Genomic DNA, 18,546 nt, shown 5'->3' on the forward strand with positions numbered 1-18,546 from the left:
AAACGGTATTGCTTTTTTTTTCTTTCTCAAATAAAGCTTCCTACGTCAGTAAAGGTGGGTTCGTTCCTCCGTGTGTTTATTCAGCTTTCAGCCCCCTCCCCGACGAGAGAAGAGGTGGGTTGTGGGAAACGGTCCATCCACATGCAGACGAATGCGCCTCACCCTACCACTCTTGCATACTCCTGTGATTTTCGCGTCTCAGGATTGCATCAATTTCTTATCGTTGCGAATCTCATGTCTCCTCCTACCCCAGCTTTTCCAGATTATCGTTTTTCGTACCATCCCCATTAGTGCTTATTTTTGTGCTTTAATTTTTACTTTCTTATTCTGCCTTATATGCTTCCGGGGGTCATGAACGGAGTCATTTTGCATTCCATTACACTTGTTGACCCTATCTCGGCCATGTGCATCCGTTGCTCATAAAGTTGTTCTACTATGCACCCATCTTTCTCTTTTGCTTTATTAGGCTTTGCCGATTTATCATGTCACGAGGGGAGGGGGGACGTTTATCTAATACGCTGCTTTCGAAAACAACATTAGACGGGAGAGACATCAAGCTGACAGATGAAAGATTTAAAGTTGATTCTAGAACGTTACGACGAAATTACACGGCAGTTCATTCTTATTTTCCCTTTATAATTTTGTTGAAGGGGAAACGGAGCTTGGCTCAGCGTCTCTCTGCTCTGCTGCCTTGATCCCTGTTTACGGTGGCTATTGATTACTTGGAGCCTTTGGGGCTAGGTTGCGGTTATATTTAACTATCCACTCTATACCGACCAATTGCATTCTTTTATCAACAACAACGCGCCACGGAATTTAGGAAAGGCTGAGGAGAGGATCACTCTTTACCCTCCCCCGAGACAAATTCTAAGCTTAGATATCCTTGAGATCTCTGGATAGCAACTCGCATCGGTCTTTTTATCTTTCGAAAAAAAGAAACGAAGAGAAAGGTTATCCCTTCAATTCTTCCCAGCAAGCAGGTGGAACAACACAGGGAACGGGGAACTATTTTCTTGGTCAAATACTTTTTTCTTTGTTTTCACTTGACGTCGATTTCTGGCCCCTAGAAAAAAAGCATTGATTGGTTAGTTTCCGAGAAGCCTGAAATACCTCAAGACAGGCTAAAATTAACTCGCTCCAACGATAGACGAACACATTCTTGTGCCTTTGATATAGCCAAGAAGGAAGGAAAGGGAAAATCAGACGAGGCTCGATATTTCCTTGTGAATTATTAATTCGCGCCCCAGGAACAGAAAAGGGCTCCCCAATTTGCTTAAGTTACGCAATTGTCACCCTGTGTCACCTACACGATATTGTGTGTTACACATTTGTTTAGGGCTGAGAAGGATCAACTGGCGTTGACGAAAAAAATACTTAATAGGTAGGGGATACGCCTCTTTTTATTCATTACTCCTTGCGCGGTGTCTCTGCAGTTTGTGTGGCGCAGATCTTGTTTGATCACCATTTCTTAGTTAGCCAAGCGTTCCTACTCAGGCACCAGCGCGTTTATCCTCTCTTGTCGTTTCAGATATCTTTCATTGATGCCTTTCTTCTGTGTTTATTTACAAACCGAGATTGTGGAGCTAGACGCTGATCATCTATAGATCATTTACGTCTTCAAGGGCTTATTACTTGTGATGGCATCGTCACAATACGCTTCAGTACCAGCAGCAACTAACGGAACGACCCTTGAAGCTTCTCGTAAAACCAACCCAACCTCCACAGCAGCATCTACAGCCGCTGCTGCTCTTGCCACCACTCCGGTATCACCCAAAGCTCCTGCAAACCTACCTCCATTACTAGCCTCGAAACTCCCGAGTCTTACCCCACACACCCCACTTACCGGAGCAGCGGCGGCATTAGCGGGTAAACAGCAGAGCCGAAGTCCTCGAACTATGCCTCTCGATGACAAAAAGACCGATGGGTCGCAGGCAGTTAAGCAGTCGCCAAACCCGGCTTCAATCTTTACAACAAATCTCGGAATGAGTACGCCTGCCGATGCACCTCCGAAAGAACCTTCTCCAGTTCCTTCCGGGTTAGGTGGCTTGCCAAGTGTTGCGGCAGCTGCTGCTGCTATGGATACGTCTGGTAGTTCGCCTGCAACGTCAAGTGGCTTGGTGTCTAATGGTACGACTATTGACGGAAGTGCCGGGACTGTTACTGCAGGCCCGAATACCACTGATCCTGCCCTACTTCCCTCAGATATGAGTCAATATCACACTCTGCAGCCACAACCGCCCAAACTCACAGAGCCCCTTACAGCGACTACCCCAACCACTCCTGGGTTTGGTAGCGCAACAACGCCTACTACGCCATTTAGCCCTAATCATCCAGGCGGCACACGAGGGAAACACACATGTCCTCATTGCCATAAAACCTTCACTAGACACCATAACCTCAAGAGCCATCTTCTGACGCATGCACACGAAAAGCCCTTCCTTTGCACGACATGTAATTCACGCTTCCGAAGACTTCACGATCTTAAACGACACACGAAGTTGCACACGGGAGAGAGGCCACATGTTTGCGGAAAGTGTGGAAGGCGATTCGCTCGAGGAGACGCCTTAGCTCGACATGCCCGCGGCGAAGGGGGTTGTGCTGGGAGAAGGGGTAGCATGGGTGGCATGATGAATGAAGACGGAACAATGGTTACCGGGCTAGGACAAGACGGCGATGATGGAATGGAGGGTCTTGAAGGACTTATTGATGATGGTGATGGCGATGTATCCATGATGGATGAAAATGGCGGAGAAGGTTCTGATGGGGGCCCTCGAAGGCGGGCGAGTCTTCCAAGCATCAAGACTGATTTCCACCCTGGCCATCAACAAGTGGGCCACCAGATGGGGCAGCATACTCCAATGACGCCAGCTTCTGGGTACCGAAGTCACAATAACACCTATCCACAACTCTCATCTGGAGCTCGAACAGCGTCGGCCAGTGGGCCAAGTCCAGGACTCTTTCCACCTGGCTATGCTGCACATGGATTCAAGTCGGCGACGCCAACAAGTGCAACTCCTAGCATGCAAACCACCAATATGAACTCTACCTCAGCTACAAGCCCTGCTGCCACGAATTCTGCAAACACAAGTATTCTTAGTCCTCAGAATGTCTTGACGGACAGCCCCCGAGCGGTCAGTCCAGGGATGCTGCCAAGTCAGCCCGAAGGGATGCCCAGGGACAGAACACCGAGTTTCACCTATACGAACCCTCTGCCAGCACCTCAGCGTGAACGTGATGGTATGTTCGTCAACCACATGGCGCACCCGCCTGCGTCTGGGCAGCAGCAAAACGCCCACCAACAACAAGGTGCCGCAGGGGGAAGCGGACCTGCTCCTCAGGCCAATATGGGTGGTAACGGCCCGCAAAGCAATCCTAATATGTTTGCTGGCCAGGACGGTGGGTTATGGACATACATCAAGACCCTTGAGGACAGGATAAAACAGCTTGAGGAAAGATTGGATCAGCAAACACCCCAACAGCCTCAAGCTCAACGACAACAGCAGCAACCAGCGGCACCAAGCTCATGATAATGGAGTAGAAGTCCTCATAAAGAGGGGGAGGGGGAGAGATGTGGTAATGAAGAGGGCGTTCGTGTTGTCATTGGTATCTTATTTCAGCTTCTATACTATTCGCTTGATTTTGTACTTTTGGGAAGTAATCTTTGCCTCCCTTTTCGGGCGCAGGGAAAAACAGTCGGCTTTTTTTCTTTCATTCATCCTTCCATGGCGCTTTGTTTTTAGCTATCCACTCTTGTTCTAACGACAGCAGCTGGTAACGACAACAAAAAACGATTTTTCTTTTTATCGTATTCTTTTTTTTATACCTAAGACGGCCTGGCGGAGTGAACGACAGAAAAAAACGAAAAAGAAAGACGGGGGAAAAGGTAAAAGGGAAATGGGAAAAACCGGTAAAAGGGACTTGAGGAAGGAAATAGTGTGTGTATTTTTTGAAGCTCTTTCCTATTAGTTTATATTTTCTTTTTTCTCTCTCTCCCAGATCTTCCTTTTTTTTGTCTACAAAGTACTATGTATTCCTTTACCTTTTTTTTATTTTTATTTCCTTTTCCTTTCTTTCATCAAACCCACTGGCGGGGGCAACAGGCCAGGGGTCAAACTAGGATCTTTTTACGGTTTGGATTTTTGGGGGTTCGGAGAGGGTATTGATATTTATAATGCCCTCTTCTCCGGAGTCGGGATCAATCTTTGGGAGGAAATCTTCTGGTTCTAAGTTTTTCAAGTGCTGGAGGCCGGGTCGGCATGGCATCCCAGGTGGCCGCTGGGCAGGGGCGGGCAGGGGCGGGAAGGGAAGGGCGGGACTATTATGGATCTTTTTCTTCTTTTTATTTATTTTTCTCTTTGCGCTTCATCTTTTCTTTTCTTTTCCCTTTTATTCGTTTCTTGCCGTTCTATATTGAACCTTGTTGATTTTTTTCCCTTTTTTGCCGTACGTACGTATTGATCAGGTTAAATTTTTTGTGTTTCGTCTCTTCTTAGGGTAAGATCGAGGGAGGGGGTGGGGAAGAGGATAAGGGGGTGATTTAAAAATTCCTTTTTTTTCCTTTCTTTTTTTTCTTCTTGCACCTTAGCACCTTAGCATCCGGGCCCCCGCTTTTTTTTTGTGTGTGTGTTGAGTATGAGTACGTATGGATGAAAAATAAAAGTTGGGCTTTACTACCATTTACGATGTTCATCTGGTAAATAATTCTACTTGTAGCCTCCAATTGATGTAGTAAAGGGCCAAAAAGATGGTTCTGGGCTCCTCCTTCGAGCTCGGGTTGATCAGTTATTTTGGGGGGGGGTTGGTGGAATATGGATCTGCCTATGGGGACGGCTTTACTAAATCGATGCCTATTTGCTATCCACCACCAGCACTACTACCGCTAGTATCACAATATTGACCGGCCACTAGCAGGTCAAGAGTGGATTGGCCAATCGGCGTTGATGAAAATATGTTACTTAGCGCGATATGCGTTAGAGTAACACGATATTAGTACCAGCACTACTAATATACTACTAATCTGCTACAATTGACCGGTGCTGCAAGTAGGTACTTGTACATACCCTAGAAAGAAAACTGCACCTACCAATTCGTCTACCTTACTATATTACTGATAGCTGCTAAAATAGGGATGGATAGCTGCATATCAGTGGCAGTGCACTGGCAATGATCGTGGTTTCAACTTTAATCTTATCTATGAGCTAGCTACAATACTAGTACTCTATGGACAATTGATCCCAATTGATAAGAGATAACCACACCCACGGAAAATCCCGCCACCATATCCCAAACCCTACTTACTACAACCACATCCCCCACTCACGCCGCGGGCAGCACCGTATAAACAGCGCCCTTCCCAGTGCCCCCCTCAGACTGTAGGGTAAACGGCACGCTGTCCGCAACAGTGACATTCAGCGGGTTCCCCAGTCTGGAAAAGATCTTGGCCTTGACCAGCTTCAGGTCCTTCCACTCGATATCGACCACGAAGCCTCCGCGCGCCACAAGCCCGGTCACGGCGCCCGTGGAGTAATTTGACGACATGGCGGGGAGGAGGTGCACCGTCCCTGCGTGGCTCTGGAGGAGTGTTTCGGCGATACCGGCGCTGCTGCCGTAGTTTCCTGTGGAATGTTAGTTTTTTCCTTGAGTGAGATGTTGGGGGTAGGGAGTTTGTTAATTACCGTCGGCCTGGAAAGGCGGGTGCAGGTCAAACATGTTTGGGAGGGTGGAGCCTCTGATGATCTGCTCAATGTGGAACCATGCCGTGTCGCCCATGTGCAGCCTTGCAAAGAAATTGATAGTCCACGCCCGCGACCACCCCGTCCCCGCGCCGCCATTCGCCAGCCTGCGCTGCAAAGTCGCATTTGCGGCCGTCGCCCACACGGGTGTCGTCAGCGGCGTGATCTGGTTTCCGGGGAAAAGGGCCCACAGGTGAGAGACGTGGCGGTGCCCGGGCTCGTTCTCCTGGTAGTCCTCCATCCATTCCTGGATCTGGCCGTACTGTCCGATCCTGAGGGGGAGGAGCTTGTCGTGGTACGTTCTTGCGCGCTCGACATCGGTGGTCTCACCGAGGATCTCGCTGGCGGCGATGAAGTCCGAGAAGAGTCCGCGCAGGATCTCCATGTCCATTGTTGCGCCGATGGTGACGGATTCCTTTTGCCCGTTGGGAAGGATGTAGACGTTTTCCGGGGAGGTGGAGGGACTGGTAACGTAGCTGCCATTGCGCTCAATCAGGTAGTCGAAGAAGAACTTGACGGCGCCGTGAATGGTTGGTAGCTTTTCCCGCAGGAACTCTTTGTCTTCGTTGAATCGGTAGTGCTCGAAGATGTGCGAGGAGAGCCAGGCGGCGCTCATGGGCCATATGGTGTATCCAGTCCCGCGATCGACCGGTGCTGCATCGCCCCAGAGATCGGTATTATGATGCGCAGTCCATCCGCTGCAGTTGTACATTTCTTTGGCAATCTTTTCGCCCCGGGGACGCATCACCTCCATCAGGTAAAAGAGCGGGCTATGGGTTTCCGCAAGGTTCGTGACTTCGGCCGGCCAGTAATTCATCTCTGTGTTGATATTGACAGTGAACTTACTGCCCCATGGAGGGACATACAGCTTGTTCCAGATGCCTTGCAGATTTGCCGGGAGAGAGCCCTCACGGGAGGAGGCAATGAGCATGAATCGTCCGAATTGGAAGTAAAGGGCTATAAGCTCAGGATCGGCCGTGCCGGCTTTGAAGGTAGTGAGGCGGACATCTGTAGGTAACCTTTTGATAGAGTCAGGAGTGGTACCGAGGTTAAGACTCACTCTGCGGTGAAGCTTTTGGTAATCAGCAATGGCCTCCTGCTTGACGGAGTCGTATTTGCTTGCGACGGCGGAAAGACGTTCGGCGACCTTTGTGGCGGGGGTGGTGTAGCGGTACGAGGATTCGGAGGCGAACCAGACGATTACTTCGTCGGCTTTGGTGACTACAATATTTGTGTTGTTTCCGGCCGCGATGGTTCCTACATATATAATCATGAATATATAAATCTCGGAGTTGGGGAGGGAAGGAGTTTAGGGCATAACCAACCTCCCTTGATCTCGAACTTCGCAGTGGAGTTAAACAGGATCCCATCCGCACCACCAATCAACGCCCCCATATTCAACGAGTCCTCGCCCACCAATCTCGTCATCTCACCCTGCGCCTCATCCCTAAACAGCTCTGCCGAAAACGAGATCGCCTCCGGCCTCGACGCCGAAAACCGGAAACCCAGCACACCCGCCGGATGACTCGCTACATACTCCCTCGTATACACCACACCGCCATACGTATAATCCACGCCGATGGTGCCCGTATCCGTGTCCAACCAGCGCTCATACCCCGTCACATTCGTCGAGTGGCCAAAGTCAAACGTGATGTCGCCGAGCGGCTGATACATCCTCGGCGCTGTCGGGATGCCGGCCATCCCATTGAGCATCGTTGATCCGGCCGTGGTGATGTTTCCGGCATCAAGGAGGGCGCGCACCTTCGGGAGGGTCTCGAGGGAGGCGGGGTTCATGCGCTCGAGGGGGCCGCCGCTCCAGATGGAGTCTTCGTTAAGACTAATGAGTTCTTTGGAGGCAATGGCGAAAACCATGCCACCGAGACGGCCATTTCCAAAGGGGATGGCATTGTTCCACTGGATTGGTATTATGGCTTAGTTTTATTCACGGTCATGGTAGTAAGGGGAGAGCTTACGTCGGTGGTGGAGCCATTATACCAGAGACGACTCGGGATCTTGTAGGAGTCCTTACAGAGCGCGGACTCTGTCAAGGCAAGAGTCACTAACGTGAGTTTCCAAAGCATCTTTGAAACTACAGGGTGATCTCAGAAGGTGGATCTTGAGTTGCATCTACCAGTGGGGGATCGAAGTAGAAATCCGGCCGGGTTCGACATTTAATATAGACTTTTTGGCTCTCCTCCTCCCCCTCATCCAGCTCTAGGAAAACAAGAAATGATCCATCTATCCGACGGTTTGCCTGCCAGTGCTAAACATCTCGCACGAACGTATTCTGGGCGGCTTCGGACCTTTGATCGGATGCGTCCCGAGTCACTGTGACGCTCGGAGAAGTTCCATCCCGTTGAAGCTCTCGCGGCTGAATTATATGATCGCCCATAGTTGCACCAGCCGTGGAATGTCTGCTCTACAAAGGCTCCCAATTTGGTGTTTTCTTAATAAGAATACCAATGCGGGTTAGTGCCTGTCGATTGGCTTTAATTTGTGGGCCGTCCAGGGTTGGATATTGCGGGGTGGACAAGCGGCGGACCGGGCACCGTTGTGACATGCATAAGCTTTAAGCGACTGACACCGGAGCAATATCTCACTGTGGGCGAGAAGATGATTGGCGCTCGTACAAAGACAAAGTAAAAGTCTCTATTCAGGGTGACTCGCCGGATGGATCCTTTTGCCCGCGCGCAACCCGGGAGGGAGACTGCCTTGCCCGTGTGGTGGGATTTGGCGGCCGGGTAGGAATAGATATATAGTGTATGAGAATCACAGAAAGCTCAGAGGATTCTCGGTGCTGATGGGGTGCCCTTGATGCTCTCGGTTTTAATTAGAGCGAACACTACATTGCTACAAGCTCAGTCAGCTAGTACTGTTAGCAAATACGGGAGCCAAGAAGAAGTACATAGTGTGTACCTGGGGAGATCATATTGTAGATACCTGCCTGTAGTAACATGAACCAATACATCATAGCAATTAGGTAGGTGGGGTTGCAATTGGCAGTACGTATCCAGAGCCCGAGTTTAATAACGCGGCGCGAGGTGTGAGGCGATCCCGGACGTTGCACGACATGATCGACAGGCATCAATACGCCATAACCGTCGCAGAGTCGCACAGAGAGAGAGGTTGTGAGAACGTGTGCTGATATGTACTGCAGAACGACATATCTTGGTCTCTTCCCGGTGTTGAGCTGAATATATTGAGAAGGTCGAGCAATATGACAAAAGAACCACACAGACTTTCTGTGTAAGGGTCAGGGCACATATGGTATTATTACCCCTGCATAGAAAAAATATCTTACCTGCCTACATCCCTGAAAAGCTTGACTTGCAGAACCTCAAAAAAAGACCTATCATATGCATACGTACAGCAAGAGGTAGAATTATTGTAGAAACAGGGGCCTAAAAACAGCGTTTGTATGGCTGGTTAAGCCACAAGCTGTATACCATATATCCTGGATCGAAATCTTACGACACACCCAATAAGATAAGATTTAGAATGCCTCTCCGGGCTTCTCCCCGGGCATTGGCAGTGACTGTCTGTATCCAGTACTTGGTGTGTCGGCGATTCAAATGCCGACCATTTCAGATTCGTGGGGGCCAGATCGCGGCGGTCGGCATTTGCGAATAAAGTTGAGCATCTATGACCTCCAGCAGTCAGTACACTGAGAAAACATATTAAAGTTGACCAGCATGTTCTTCTCCCCCCCCCCCCCCCCCCCCACAAATCTATCGACATATCTCTTACATGAGATATCACTCGATACGCAGTATCCCTTAGTCTATCAATAGTAACCCCTTATAATAGAGGAGTTAAACGTCTATTATTTGGTAAGAAAGATAGAAAGATCTGTTAGCAAAGCCACACTCTTGGCACTGACTTGGGATCAGCATTTTACTGGCAGACTAAGGGATAACTCAAGGACCAAACGGCGCCGGCACTGTCGCCGGCAGGGTGACAGCACATCGCCATGAATCAATCACGTGCACATTTGTCTAAGAGTTACCCATTTGATGTCTTATTTAGGTGGCCAGCCACTCGGTCAAATGCCTCACAAGCCACCCACCGATGCGTCCATCTTTCGATTTGACGGCGGCTGGTTTCCGGACTTGCTCCGGCATCATTCTAGTAGCCGGAGGGTTCTGAAGGAGTGTCGGGGTTCGGGAATTGCGTTCTCATCATAAGAGACACTCACTAATAGTGAATGTACCTGCGATTTTTCGCAAAAGGCGATAACCAATCCAGGGCTATGTTTCCTGTATTTGCCAAAAGAGGACAAACGCACAGACTGTCCTGCTAGTAGAATGAGCAGTACTAGGCTCTTGTCAGAAAGAGAGAAGTAGCGGAAAGCAGGGCAACTAGAGGGCGCCGGCAGGAGGGGCGACAAACAGGTGGGAGCTAGTGGTATAAATACTTCTCTCGATACAACGATGCTTGTGCGAGGCTTTGCTAATATCCTTATGTCGGGTTACCGCTGGACTTCCGTACGAGGGTCTAAGGCTGTGACTACTTGTGATCAGAGTGACATCCCTATAGCGAAGAAAACACTGTAATGAGAGTCTTCTGTACAAAAAACACGACCATTCATAGCAACACGGTCCAGCAAGCTAATAGGCCGGGAGAGGAGAGGAGAGAGAAAAAGAGAGGCTGGTTTGCAAGACTACCGGCCAGAGGTATGTATCATCCAGACATACCAGACCCACATAGCGTGATTCCCGTGCGATTTCTGGTCCACATACTAGACTAGAACCCACCGGAATATATGTAGTTTTGAGGATGAGGGCGTCGATGCTGTTCTTATGAATGGCATCCTGTCCTTTGGAGGTTGAAGATGGGAGGAGACGGGAGGATGCAATGGCGGATACGTGACTCTAGTCTCTAGGACGTTACGTATACTAGAACCACGGGCTTGCGGGAGGAGCTTGGGTGGTGTAATGATCTGGCCCTAAGCAACAGATATGTAAGTATAAAGAATGTTTCTCAGTCTTCTCAATGCATCAGTTCTCTCTCTTGTCATTCAATACTTTCATCTTCGCTTTAGCCATTGGAACATAAACCGCCTTAGAAATCTATGTCAAGACTATACACTGTGGTTGGCAGTACAATCTTGAGTACATATATAACGCATGGGAAAACCACCATATTGACAGAATAACCGGGCCTCTATACTAGCGATGTCGCCTAGAGTTCCGGTCACCAACCAGAGAGTGGTAAGCTGAGGGCGTACCGGGTTTTACACGTGAGATTTCAGGCGACCATATTTCCTTAGTGAGATTGTTGTTTTAATTTTCGTTGACTCATTAATTCCTTGTCGAGATCCTAACGACAGGCAAATTGAAGACAACCTTTTACTCATCGCTGGGGGATTCTTTTGATACATGAGCCACAATCACTCCCCCCTCCACGCCACACCGCCCAGGTGGGGAGTGTTCGATAGAGTGATCTTTTATGATCGAGTGATTGTTTGTGAGTAGGCGCATCCCCATGTCCATCTGGTGGGACTCAGTAGATACCCCACCTGTCTCTGGAGGCCCGCAGAGGTTTATTAAATACAGGTTTTTTTACACAGTTCGCTGGTCGATTGACCTTTATAAAGGGCACCCAACGAGAGGCTCTTCAACTGTGCATGCCTTCTTGGCAAAAGGGTTTTATTCATGGCTAGTGGCGTGACCAGATCTGCAAGGTATCCCGAGCGCCAAGGAATAAACCTTATTGACAGTGACTAAGCGTCTAGTTGCACAACTACCGGCTTGGCTTGACGTTAAGAATCCTACAGCGTGAGATAAAATTATTGTAGAAGTATGGGAAGAGTCCTATTGGCCCAGTCAGCCACCTAAACCCTGTTTTTAGACCCCTGTTTCTACAATAATTGTTCCTCTCGCTGTATCTGATATTCGTGAGCTCGACCAACCGCGTCGGTGTTATCATCTCTGGACTCCTCGGGTCTACTGGTTTTGGCATGTGCTAGCAGCACCGTTCTGCTGCCCCGCCGGGGAGATTGAAATATGTTTGCTTTTACTGACTATTCTCTAAAAATGGACCGACTTTTCAGATGGTTCATGACCGCGGAGAGGCTCTTTTTGCCGTTTGATCCCGCCTCACATCGTGCCTAGGGCCGATTTCAAAGCTTCGACATTGCGGGCCGGAGTCAAATCATCGGTTTGGTTTGGTCGCCTCGGCAGTGAATTATTCTCAATTCCCCACGGATCGTAAGAAATGATATAGCAGCTTATTATAATTACTCAACTCATATACCTGACCGGACACTTGTTTCAAGCGTTTTACAATGAATCATTATTCCTACCATTCCTTGATTAATAGGCGGTCTAGATCCCGAAGCCGGCACATGGGCAGCATCAGAGATGTTGTTTCAACCACATGTCGTGTTTGTCACATTTAGAAACGCTACTTATATACCAGTATGCGAAAGTGCTATATTAATGCAGAAATGGCTTCATTACAATTGGTAAAATGATGATACTTGAATTGACATTATGCAAGATCTAAGATAGCAACGACCTGATGTCTGATTTTGATATTCAGGACGTCAGTTATGTACAGGGATTACAGGCATGGCAAGAAACAGTCAAGAAACCAGCCAAGCTGCGAATCTCCAGTCATTTTAATTTCTATTGGTCCAAAGTCCCCTGTTCGTCAACTGGCAGTATTCGGTTAAGCGACGGTGAACGACTGTAATTCATTCCCGCCCGATGAGGCGGGGTGAGGCGGGTGTTTTGATGATGATTCAATACAATCAATTGCAAATTGCGTACATGATCACCTCACCGCTTTTTCAAAAAGGATTGTTTATCATAACTACAATGCAACCAACAAATCGAGCGTTTTACAGGCACGGTTCTCTTTTGTTTCTATCCATATGATCTGCAGCTGGATACTCAATGGTGCCTTTCCCGTCAACCAAGGCTTAAGACCCAGACATCCTGTTGATGTCTTTATCATTGCAACTCTGGCACAATTCCCGCCATATGTCAACATTTAATATTGCTACACAGTACCACACCTTCCATTTTTTCACCTATGTAGCTGGGAATTTCGCTTGTAGGTACAAGCCGACGTTCAAAAACGCCAATCAGCAAACCCCTGAGTCTCGTTGGTCAATCAGGAGTCTGTTTAATATATCCCTGCTGCATGTCATGCACCAGAAAGACTTTTTCAGATAAGGTCATCTCAACCAGTGCATAGCACAGTACCTACAAGTTCAACCCAGCCCACAAGTACTCTAAGTAAGGGTTCATTTCTACCGGAGCCTATATTTTTGCCTGGTCAATTGATTGGTCGGGGGGACTGGGCTAGAAGCACAGCACAGCACATTAGGACTCGTACTCTACTCTACCTGATGCGTTTCCCCACGTTGATGCGTCCCCACGTGAATCAACTGGACGGGCGGGATAAAAGATCATTGAACTGCTGTTCTGGTATGCGGCACGTGAAAAGATATTCCGGAAAATTGCTTCTCCGCATTCTGCACGCGGCGCGGTGTGTGGGGTAGGTAGGAATATACCCTAGACGTTATTATTCATTCCAGTCTGGTATGCTAGCTACACATCCTCACACGCTCTCACTCGCCGAATTAACGACCCGCGGAGCCCAGGACCAAGGAAACCCCGCACACAATTGCAAGGCTGCCGGCCAGTCAATTACACCGAGTGACGCCTCGTGATAGTTTGTGTGCGCACATAATTAATGCCCACGTAATCGACCGTATACGTGTTTTTTGCACAAAGAAATTATAGTTGATCTACGTACGGTGGATAGGTAGGCGGTTTAAAAAAACAAGAAAAACGGGCGAAGGGAGAAGGGAGAAGAGGGAAGAAGGGTTTTAAGAGAATGATTCGACACCACGTGACTGACGTTTGCAAAACGGACTGGGGCTGCATACACGAGATTTTTTTTTGGCTTGCAATTTCGGTAAGAGATGGCCGGTGGTCCGTTTTCGAAACGAGTCAGTCGTTTATGCTACGAGTAGAATGTAGGTACCCCACACGCGACAGCATGCATTGCTAACTTGCTTCTGAAGAAAGAAAAGAATACGGACAACGCTACCGTCCACTCCGACACCGACCCTGCCAGGGCCAATGCCGGCTTCAGCTCGGCAGCACTCTCTCCTTAGGCCCAGTCAGTGCATTATCAAAAAACGTTAGCACACAACATATGTAGTCGATTTTAAGATATCTGCACTCCATTGGGTATCATGGACGATCACTCGGTTCACAGCGCTCCTTCCTCCCCCCTAAAAGGCCAATCAGAATATCGACACCGCCGCACACACTCCTGTTGAAGATAGCGACTGGAGTTGAGTACATTTAATTTCTGCAAATGGATGTTTTATTTGTAATTTAACCGGCTCTACCTGGCATTTCCTGGACCGTTTTCTTATCTCATGTACGCACCATGTACGTGCCATGCCGGGGGCGAATCTGCACGTACATTATTGAGCAGCGACAAACAAAACGTTTTCCTTGCGCACGGAGACTTCGTCTACTTTCCATGGCTTTCGGGATTGTTCGGTAGTTTGAGAGTAATATAATCCAGCTGGGCTGCTGGGCATTGGTATGGTATGGTACTTGAGAAGAATTGGTTGTGGGCAAGAAGGCCTTATATGTATTGGTGTCGTGGTGGATTGAAAACGCAGAGAAAATACGGGGCTGATCAGCTCCAGCGCGGTCCGTGGCTACGGCAAGCAAAAGCTCTCAGGGTCAGGGTTTTCATGCGGCTATTCTTAGGATTCGGGCCGGATTAACGTTTCACGCGGGGACTTCCGAGTGCCTCACTGCACTAGCCCCACTGCTGCTCTTTAGCTGATGCGTGTCGTCATATAGTTACCCGTCGCAGCTGCAGGTTGTTGTCCCGGCTTTTACATGTGATAGCTGCACTCACTCACTTACTCACTCACACTCACTCACTCACTCACTCACTCCCTCAGCAGCAGCAGCACCGCGTCCCACAATCAGCTAACACTGCCCCAGCTCCGACCGAGTCCGAAGGGAAAAAAACTTTGCCCCCCCTCCCCCCCCTGGACCCGATATACAAATACCTGTGAGGAATCCTCTTCTCACTTGGAGCGCTGTGGATACTGTGGATTAGCTGAGCCCTATCGTTTCCCTCCAATCCTAACACCTCCCAGACGTCGGCTTTAAGCCTACAACACTGACACAATGTCCTACTTCGACCTCTCTAAATTCCCACCGTCCTCTGCCGCCTCTGACGATGGCAGCGTTTCGTCCCTCCTCAGCATCTCCCCGCGCTCCAGCAGGTCCATAATACTTGACCAGTCCTTCTTTGACGCAGAGGACCCCTCCCCTTCGCCCAGAGGCCTGGCCGAGCCGCCTCCACAACGATCATTGCCGGCGATTAACGACGCTCTCTACTCTGTGCAGGTGAACAACCGCAGGAGGAGTACCAATAGTAATACCACCACCAGTGTTAGTAGCAATTATGATAGTGATAGCAGCGGCAGGAGTGGGAGGAGACCGATCAAGACGGGGGAGATGGGCACGTCTTCGGAGAGGGAGAGTGATGGAGAGGTGAGGTATCAGGAGAAGAAGTCGAAGCCAAAGCCAAAGAAGAAGGTTTCAGTGGTGATCAGTGGTGGGGATAAGGTTAAGAGGAATGGAGGGTATGTACTGATAAGGGAGAAGTATGGTTTATATGTGAACGGTTTCTAACAGTGGTAATTAGAATCCGAATGGCTCCGCTGAATGTTCCAATTAAACGACGACTTCAAACTGCGGCAGTCCTCTTACACGGGTTTACTATCCCGCTATATACCTCACTATTCTGGTTTCTTTTGGCAATTCCATTGACATGGCCCATCCTGATCCCATATCTTATCTACTGCCTCTTCTCGGAAGCCCACTTCGACGGCTCTGCGCCAAGGCGGCGTTCCCACTTCCTCCGAAGCCTCCCAGTATGGCGTCTCTACACGGGCTACTTCCCCCTCAAACTCCACGCCACGACCTCCCTAGACCCCGCAAAGAACTACATCTTCACCTACCACCCCCACGGCATCATTTCCCACGGAGCCTTCGGCCACTTCTGCACCGAAAACACCACCGGCTTCGAGGGTCTCTTCCCAGGGATTACAAACACCCTCCTCACTCTCGACTCCAACTTCCGCGTCCCCTTCTACCGCGACTTCCTCATGTTCATGGGCCTCGCCTCCGTCTCCCGCCGCTCCTGCGAAGCCCTCCTCCGCGGCGAGGCCGCCCAACCGCCCCCAACATGGTCTGCCTGGAAACCATGGACTTGGTGGCGCCTCGTCTTCCTCCTCCCCATCTTCCACCCGGCACCGCACTACACGGCACCCACCGGCGGCGGCCGCGCAATCACCATCGTCCTTGGCGGCGCGCGCGAGTCCCTTGAGGCAATCCCCGGCCGCATGGCCCTGGTCGTGAAGCGCCGCCGCGGCGTTCTCAGGATTGCGATCCGTGAGAACGCTGGCATTGTACCGGTGCTCAGCTTTGGCGAGAACGAGCTCTACGACCAGATGGTCCCCACTGGTGGCGGGATGATTGAGAAGCTGCAGATGTTTGTGAAGAGTGTGGCTGGGTTCACAGTGCCACTCTTCCATGCGAGGGGTGTTTTCAACTACGATGTTGGCTTGTTGCCATACAGGAAGGAGGTCAACACGGTGGTGGGACGTCCGGTGTTCCCGAAGGCGCAGATGGAGAGTCCCAGGGATGGGGACCTGGATGAGTTCCAAGAGAGGTATCTGGCAGAGTTGAGAAGGTTATGGGACGAGCATAAGGATGTCTATGCGAAGGGGAGGCTACCGGGCAAAGAGGGCGAGATGGTGTTCGTGGGTTAAAAAGTTTCATCTAGGTTTATTTGCTGTCTCTTTTCCTTCTTTGTTGGTGTGGTTTGGGCTTCTTTTTTTGTTTAGGTTTGGATATCTAGCTAGGTTTGCTTCATCTTGGGTTTACTTTCGTTTATCATGTAGGATTATGAGGGTGGTATTTTCTGAAACGGGGTTTTTTGTATGCTTGTTGATAGAGATGAAGTATGAATATATGAATATCACGTATCAATCTTGAAGAATTGTAGACTTTGGTTGGTATTCTTCCAACTCAAACCTCTGTAGTTCTTGCCAAACATAAAATTGCCCATTAGCCAAATGAACAAATCCGAGCAATGTACCATCCCCCTCCCTCTCCCGTCCCCCCTTCTCCCCACCTCACCTCTAAGCCCAGCTGCCGTAAAAACGTCGTCCCGACCCACCAACCAAAACCTCCACGCTAATCACGTGTCCGTCAACACCGAGTGATCATCCATGACCAAACCCTGCATCAGGCCAGTTTCCGAACACGGCCGGGTGTGCATGAGGGGTCCCGAAACCGAAATTTCAAGCGTACACAGACCCCGATTGCCCACAATTGCCCACAATCGACCTCTCCATATGCTCGCTATCGAGCAAAGACCTGCATTATCGTTACATAGGCGAGGTGTATCGTGTTTTTTTGCTTATCTGGGGAGTACGGCTTTCCCACTTCAGGTTCGATTGGCCGGGGGATTGACGGAGGTGCAGGTAGGGAGGATGGAGGGGATGGGGGATGGAGGGATGGGGGGGGTGGATAGGGGACTGTCACATGTAAATTACATGGATGTGGCTTTTTAGCTTTTCCTTATTGTTATCTCCTGTCTGACGGACTGCCCACTGCCAGCGCGGCCGCCACGCCAATGATAGACGCTGTCTAGGAAAAACTTCTTTCCGGTGCAGTAGTAGTCGTGATCCTGGTTGACACAAGGAGTTTCTTGCCTTGCAAGGACAACATGTTTGTTGTTAGTGGTGGTGGGTGTCGGGCATGCATGATGGGCCTAGCTTACGGAAGTGGCTTAGGGGGATTAGTATATAGCAATTGATAATGTAATGATGTTTAGCTCAGCCAATTGGCCCAAGCTCCCACCCACAACTCCAAGTACTTCATGCGGGATGATGAAACGCCTACCGTTATGAATATGGGTGCAACGTACAGAAAAAGGAACTGTTTCTTTTTTTCCTTCTTTCTTTCTTGGGTGGCGCAATTGACATGATACGAAGTACGGTCGCGAAGTGATTGATCGCAAATACACATGTATATGGGATCACGATTAACTCGCCCGGATCGTAATTATGGCTTTGGAACGGTGTTCTAGTAGCTTTTTGTGGCCTCATCTTTACCTGCACTTTTTTCTTCTTCAATGGAGAGTAAGATATCTGGTGGCTAGGGCTGACAAATTGACGTCGGTGTTAATTCGATCTGGGAAAATTTTCTCGTCTAGTCTCATCTCTAGCTACGGAGTTGTTCTCTTGTTGGATTAATTCTGAGTATGTACGTAGTTGGAGCTGGAGCTGGAGCATGTGAAGATGTCTTGCTCTGCCCATGCGTCGAGCACGCCATGCATCTAGCTCCGGTAATCTTGAATGGGTTAGGTTGAGACATACGATCGATCGAGGGAAAGGAAAAGCAATGTTCTGCTGGTTTGTAATGCAATTGTTAACTCTCCCCTGGCGATTATGGCCTTAAGCTTCTTTGAAGTATGAGTGCGTTTTCATATCGACGAATTGAACAAAGTAAAAATAAGATCCAGTGCCATTGGCGCTTTCTGTTAGAGTATACGTCTCGAATGTTTAAGCCATTGAGGGGATCTGTTTCTTTGCTTCCTCTTAGAGGATAGATAATATATGTATGTACATGTAGCTATTCACATTTTGGTGTACATGTGCATAATCGCTCCGCATTATCCGGAGTAATATTATCCCTTATATAATTATTCTTCCAATGCTGTCCCAGAGGGTCAAAGTTTGTACGGGAGA

At 49.2% G+C, this 18,546-nt stretch overlaps 4 protein-coding genes across 4 annotated transcripts; 2 read left to right on the forward strand and 2 right to left on the reverse strand.

Moving 5' to 3' along the window:
• Positions 1-1,637: 1,637 nt before the first annotated feature.
• On the forward strand, positions 1,638-3,527 carry H6S33_005003 (uncharacterized protein; the record flags this gene model as incomplete). The annotated part of the gene is made up of 2 exons (XM_044836712.1): positions 1,638-2,619; positions 2,662-3,527. 2 exons carry the CDS (start codon positions 1,638-1,640, stop codon positions 3,525-3,527), a joined length of 1,848 nt encoding a protein of 615 aa, XP_044690216.1.
• Positions 3,528-5,316: 1,789 nt separating this feature from the next.
• H6S33_005004 (uncharacterized protein) lies at positions 5,317-7,813 on the reverse strand (the record flags this gene model as incomplete). The annotated part of the gene is made up of 4 exons (XM_044836713.1): positions 5,317-5,615; positions 5,676-6,989; positions 7,058-7,646; positions 7,706-7,813. The coding sequence occupies 4 exons, from the start codon at positions 7,811-7,813 to the stop codon at positions 5,317-5,319; spliced, it is 2,310 nt and encodes a 769-aa protein (XP_044690217.1).
• Positions 7,814-8,512: 699 nt separating this feature from the next.
• Positions 8,513-10,437, reverse strand: H6S33_005005 (uncharacterized protein; the record flags this gene model as incomplete). The annotated part of the gene is made up of 11 exons (XM_044836715.1): positions 8,513-8,582; positions 8,649-8,676; positions 8,739-8,974; positions 9,034-9,081; positions 9,179-9,198; positions 9,313-9,372; positions 9,928-10,046; positions 10,122-10,130; positions 10,221-10,232; positions 10,302-10,339; positions 10,427-10,437. 11 exons carry the CDS (start codon positions 10,435-10,437, stop codon positions 8,513-8,515), a joined length of 651 nt encoding a protein of 216 aa, XP_044690218.1.
• Positions 10,438-14,908: 4,471 nt separating this feature from the next.
• H6S33_005006 (uncharacterized protein) lies at positions 14,909-16,560 on the forward strand (the record flags this gene model as incomplete). The annotated part of the gene is made up of 2 exons (XM_044836716.1): positions 14,909-15,369; positions 15,432-16,560. The coding sequence occupies 2 exons, from the start codon at positions 14,909-14,911 to the stop codon at positions 16,558-16,560; spliced, it is 1,590 nt and encodes a 529-aa protein (XP_044690219.1).
• Positions 16,561-18,546: the final 1,986 nt, after the last annotated feature.

This window comes from Morchella sextelata (genome assembly GCF_020137385.1).
Source record: "Morchella sextelata strain SCLS chromosome Unknown scls_19, whole genome shotgun sequence".
In the NCBI taxonomy this organism is placed as follows: Eukaryota; Fungi; Ascomycota; class Pezizomycetes; order Pezizales; family Morchellaceae; genus Morchella; species Morchella sextelata.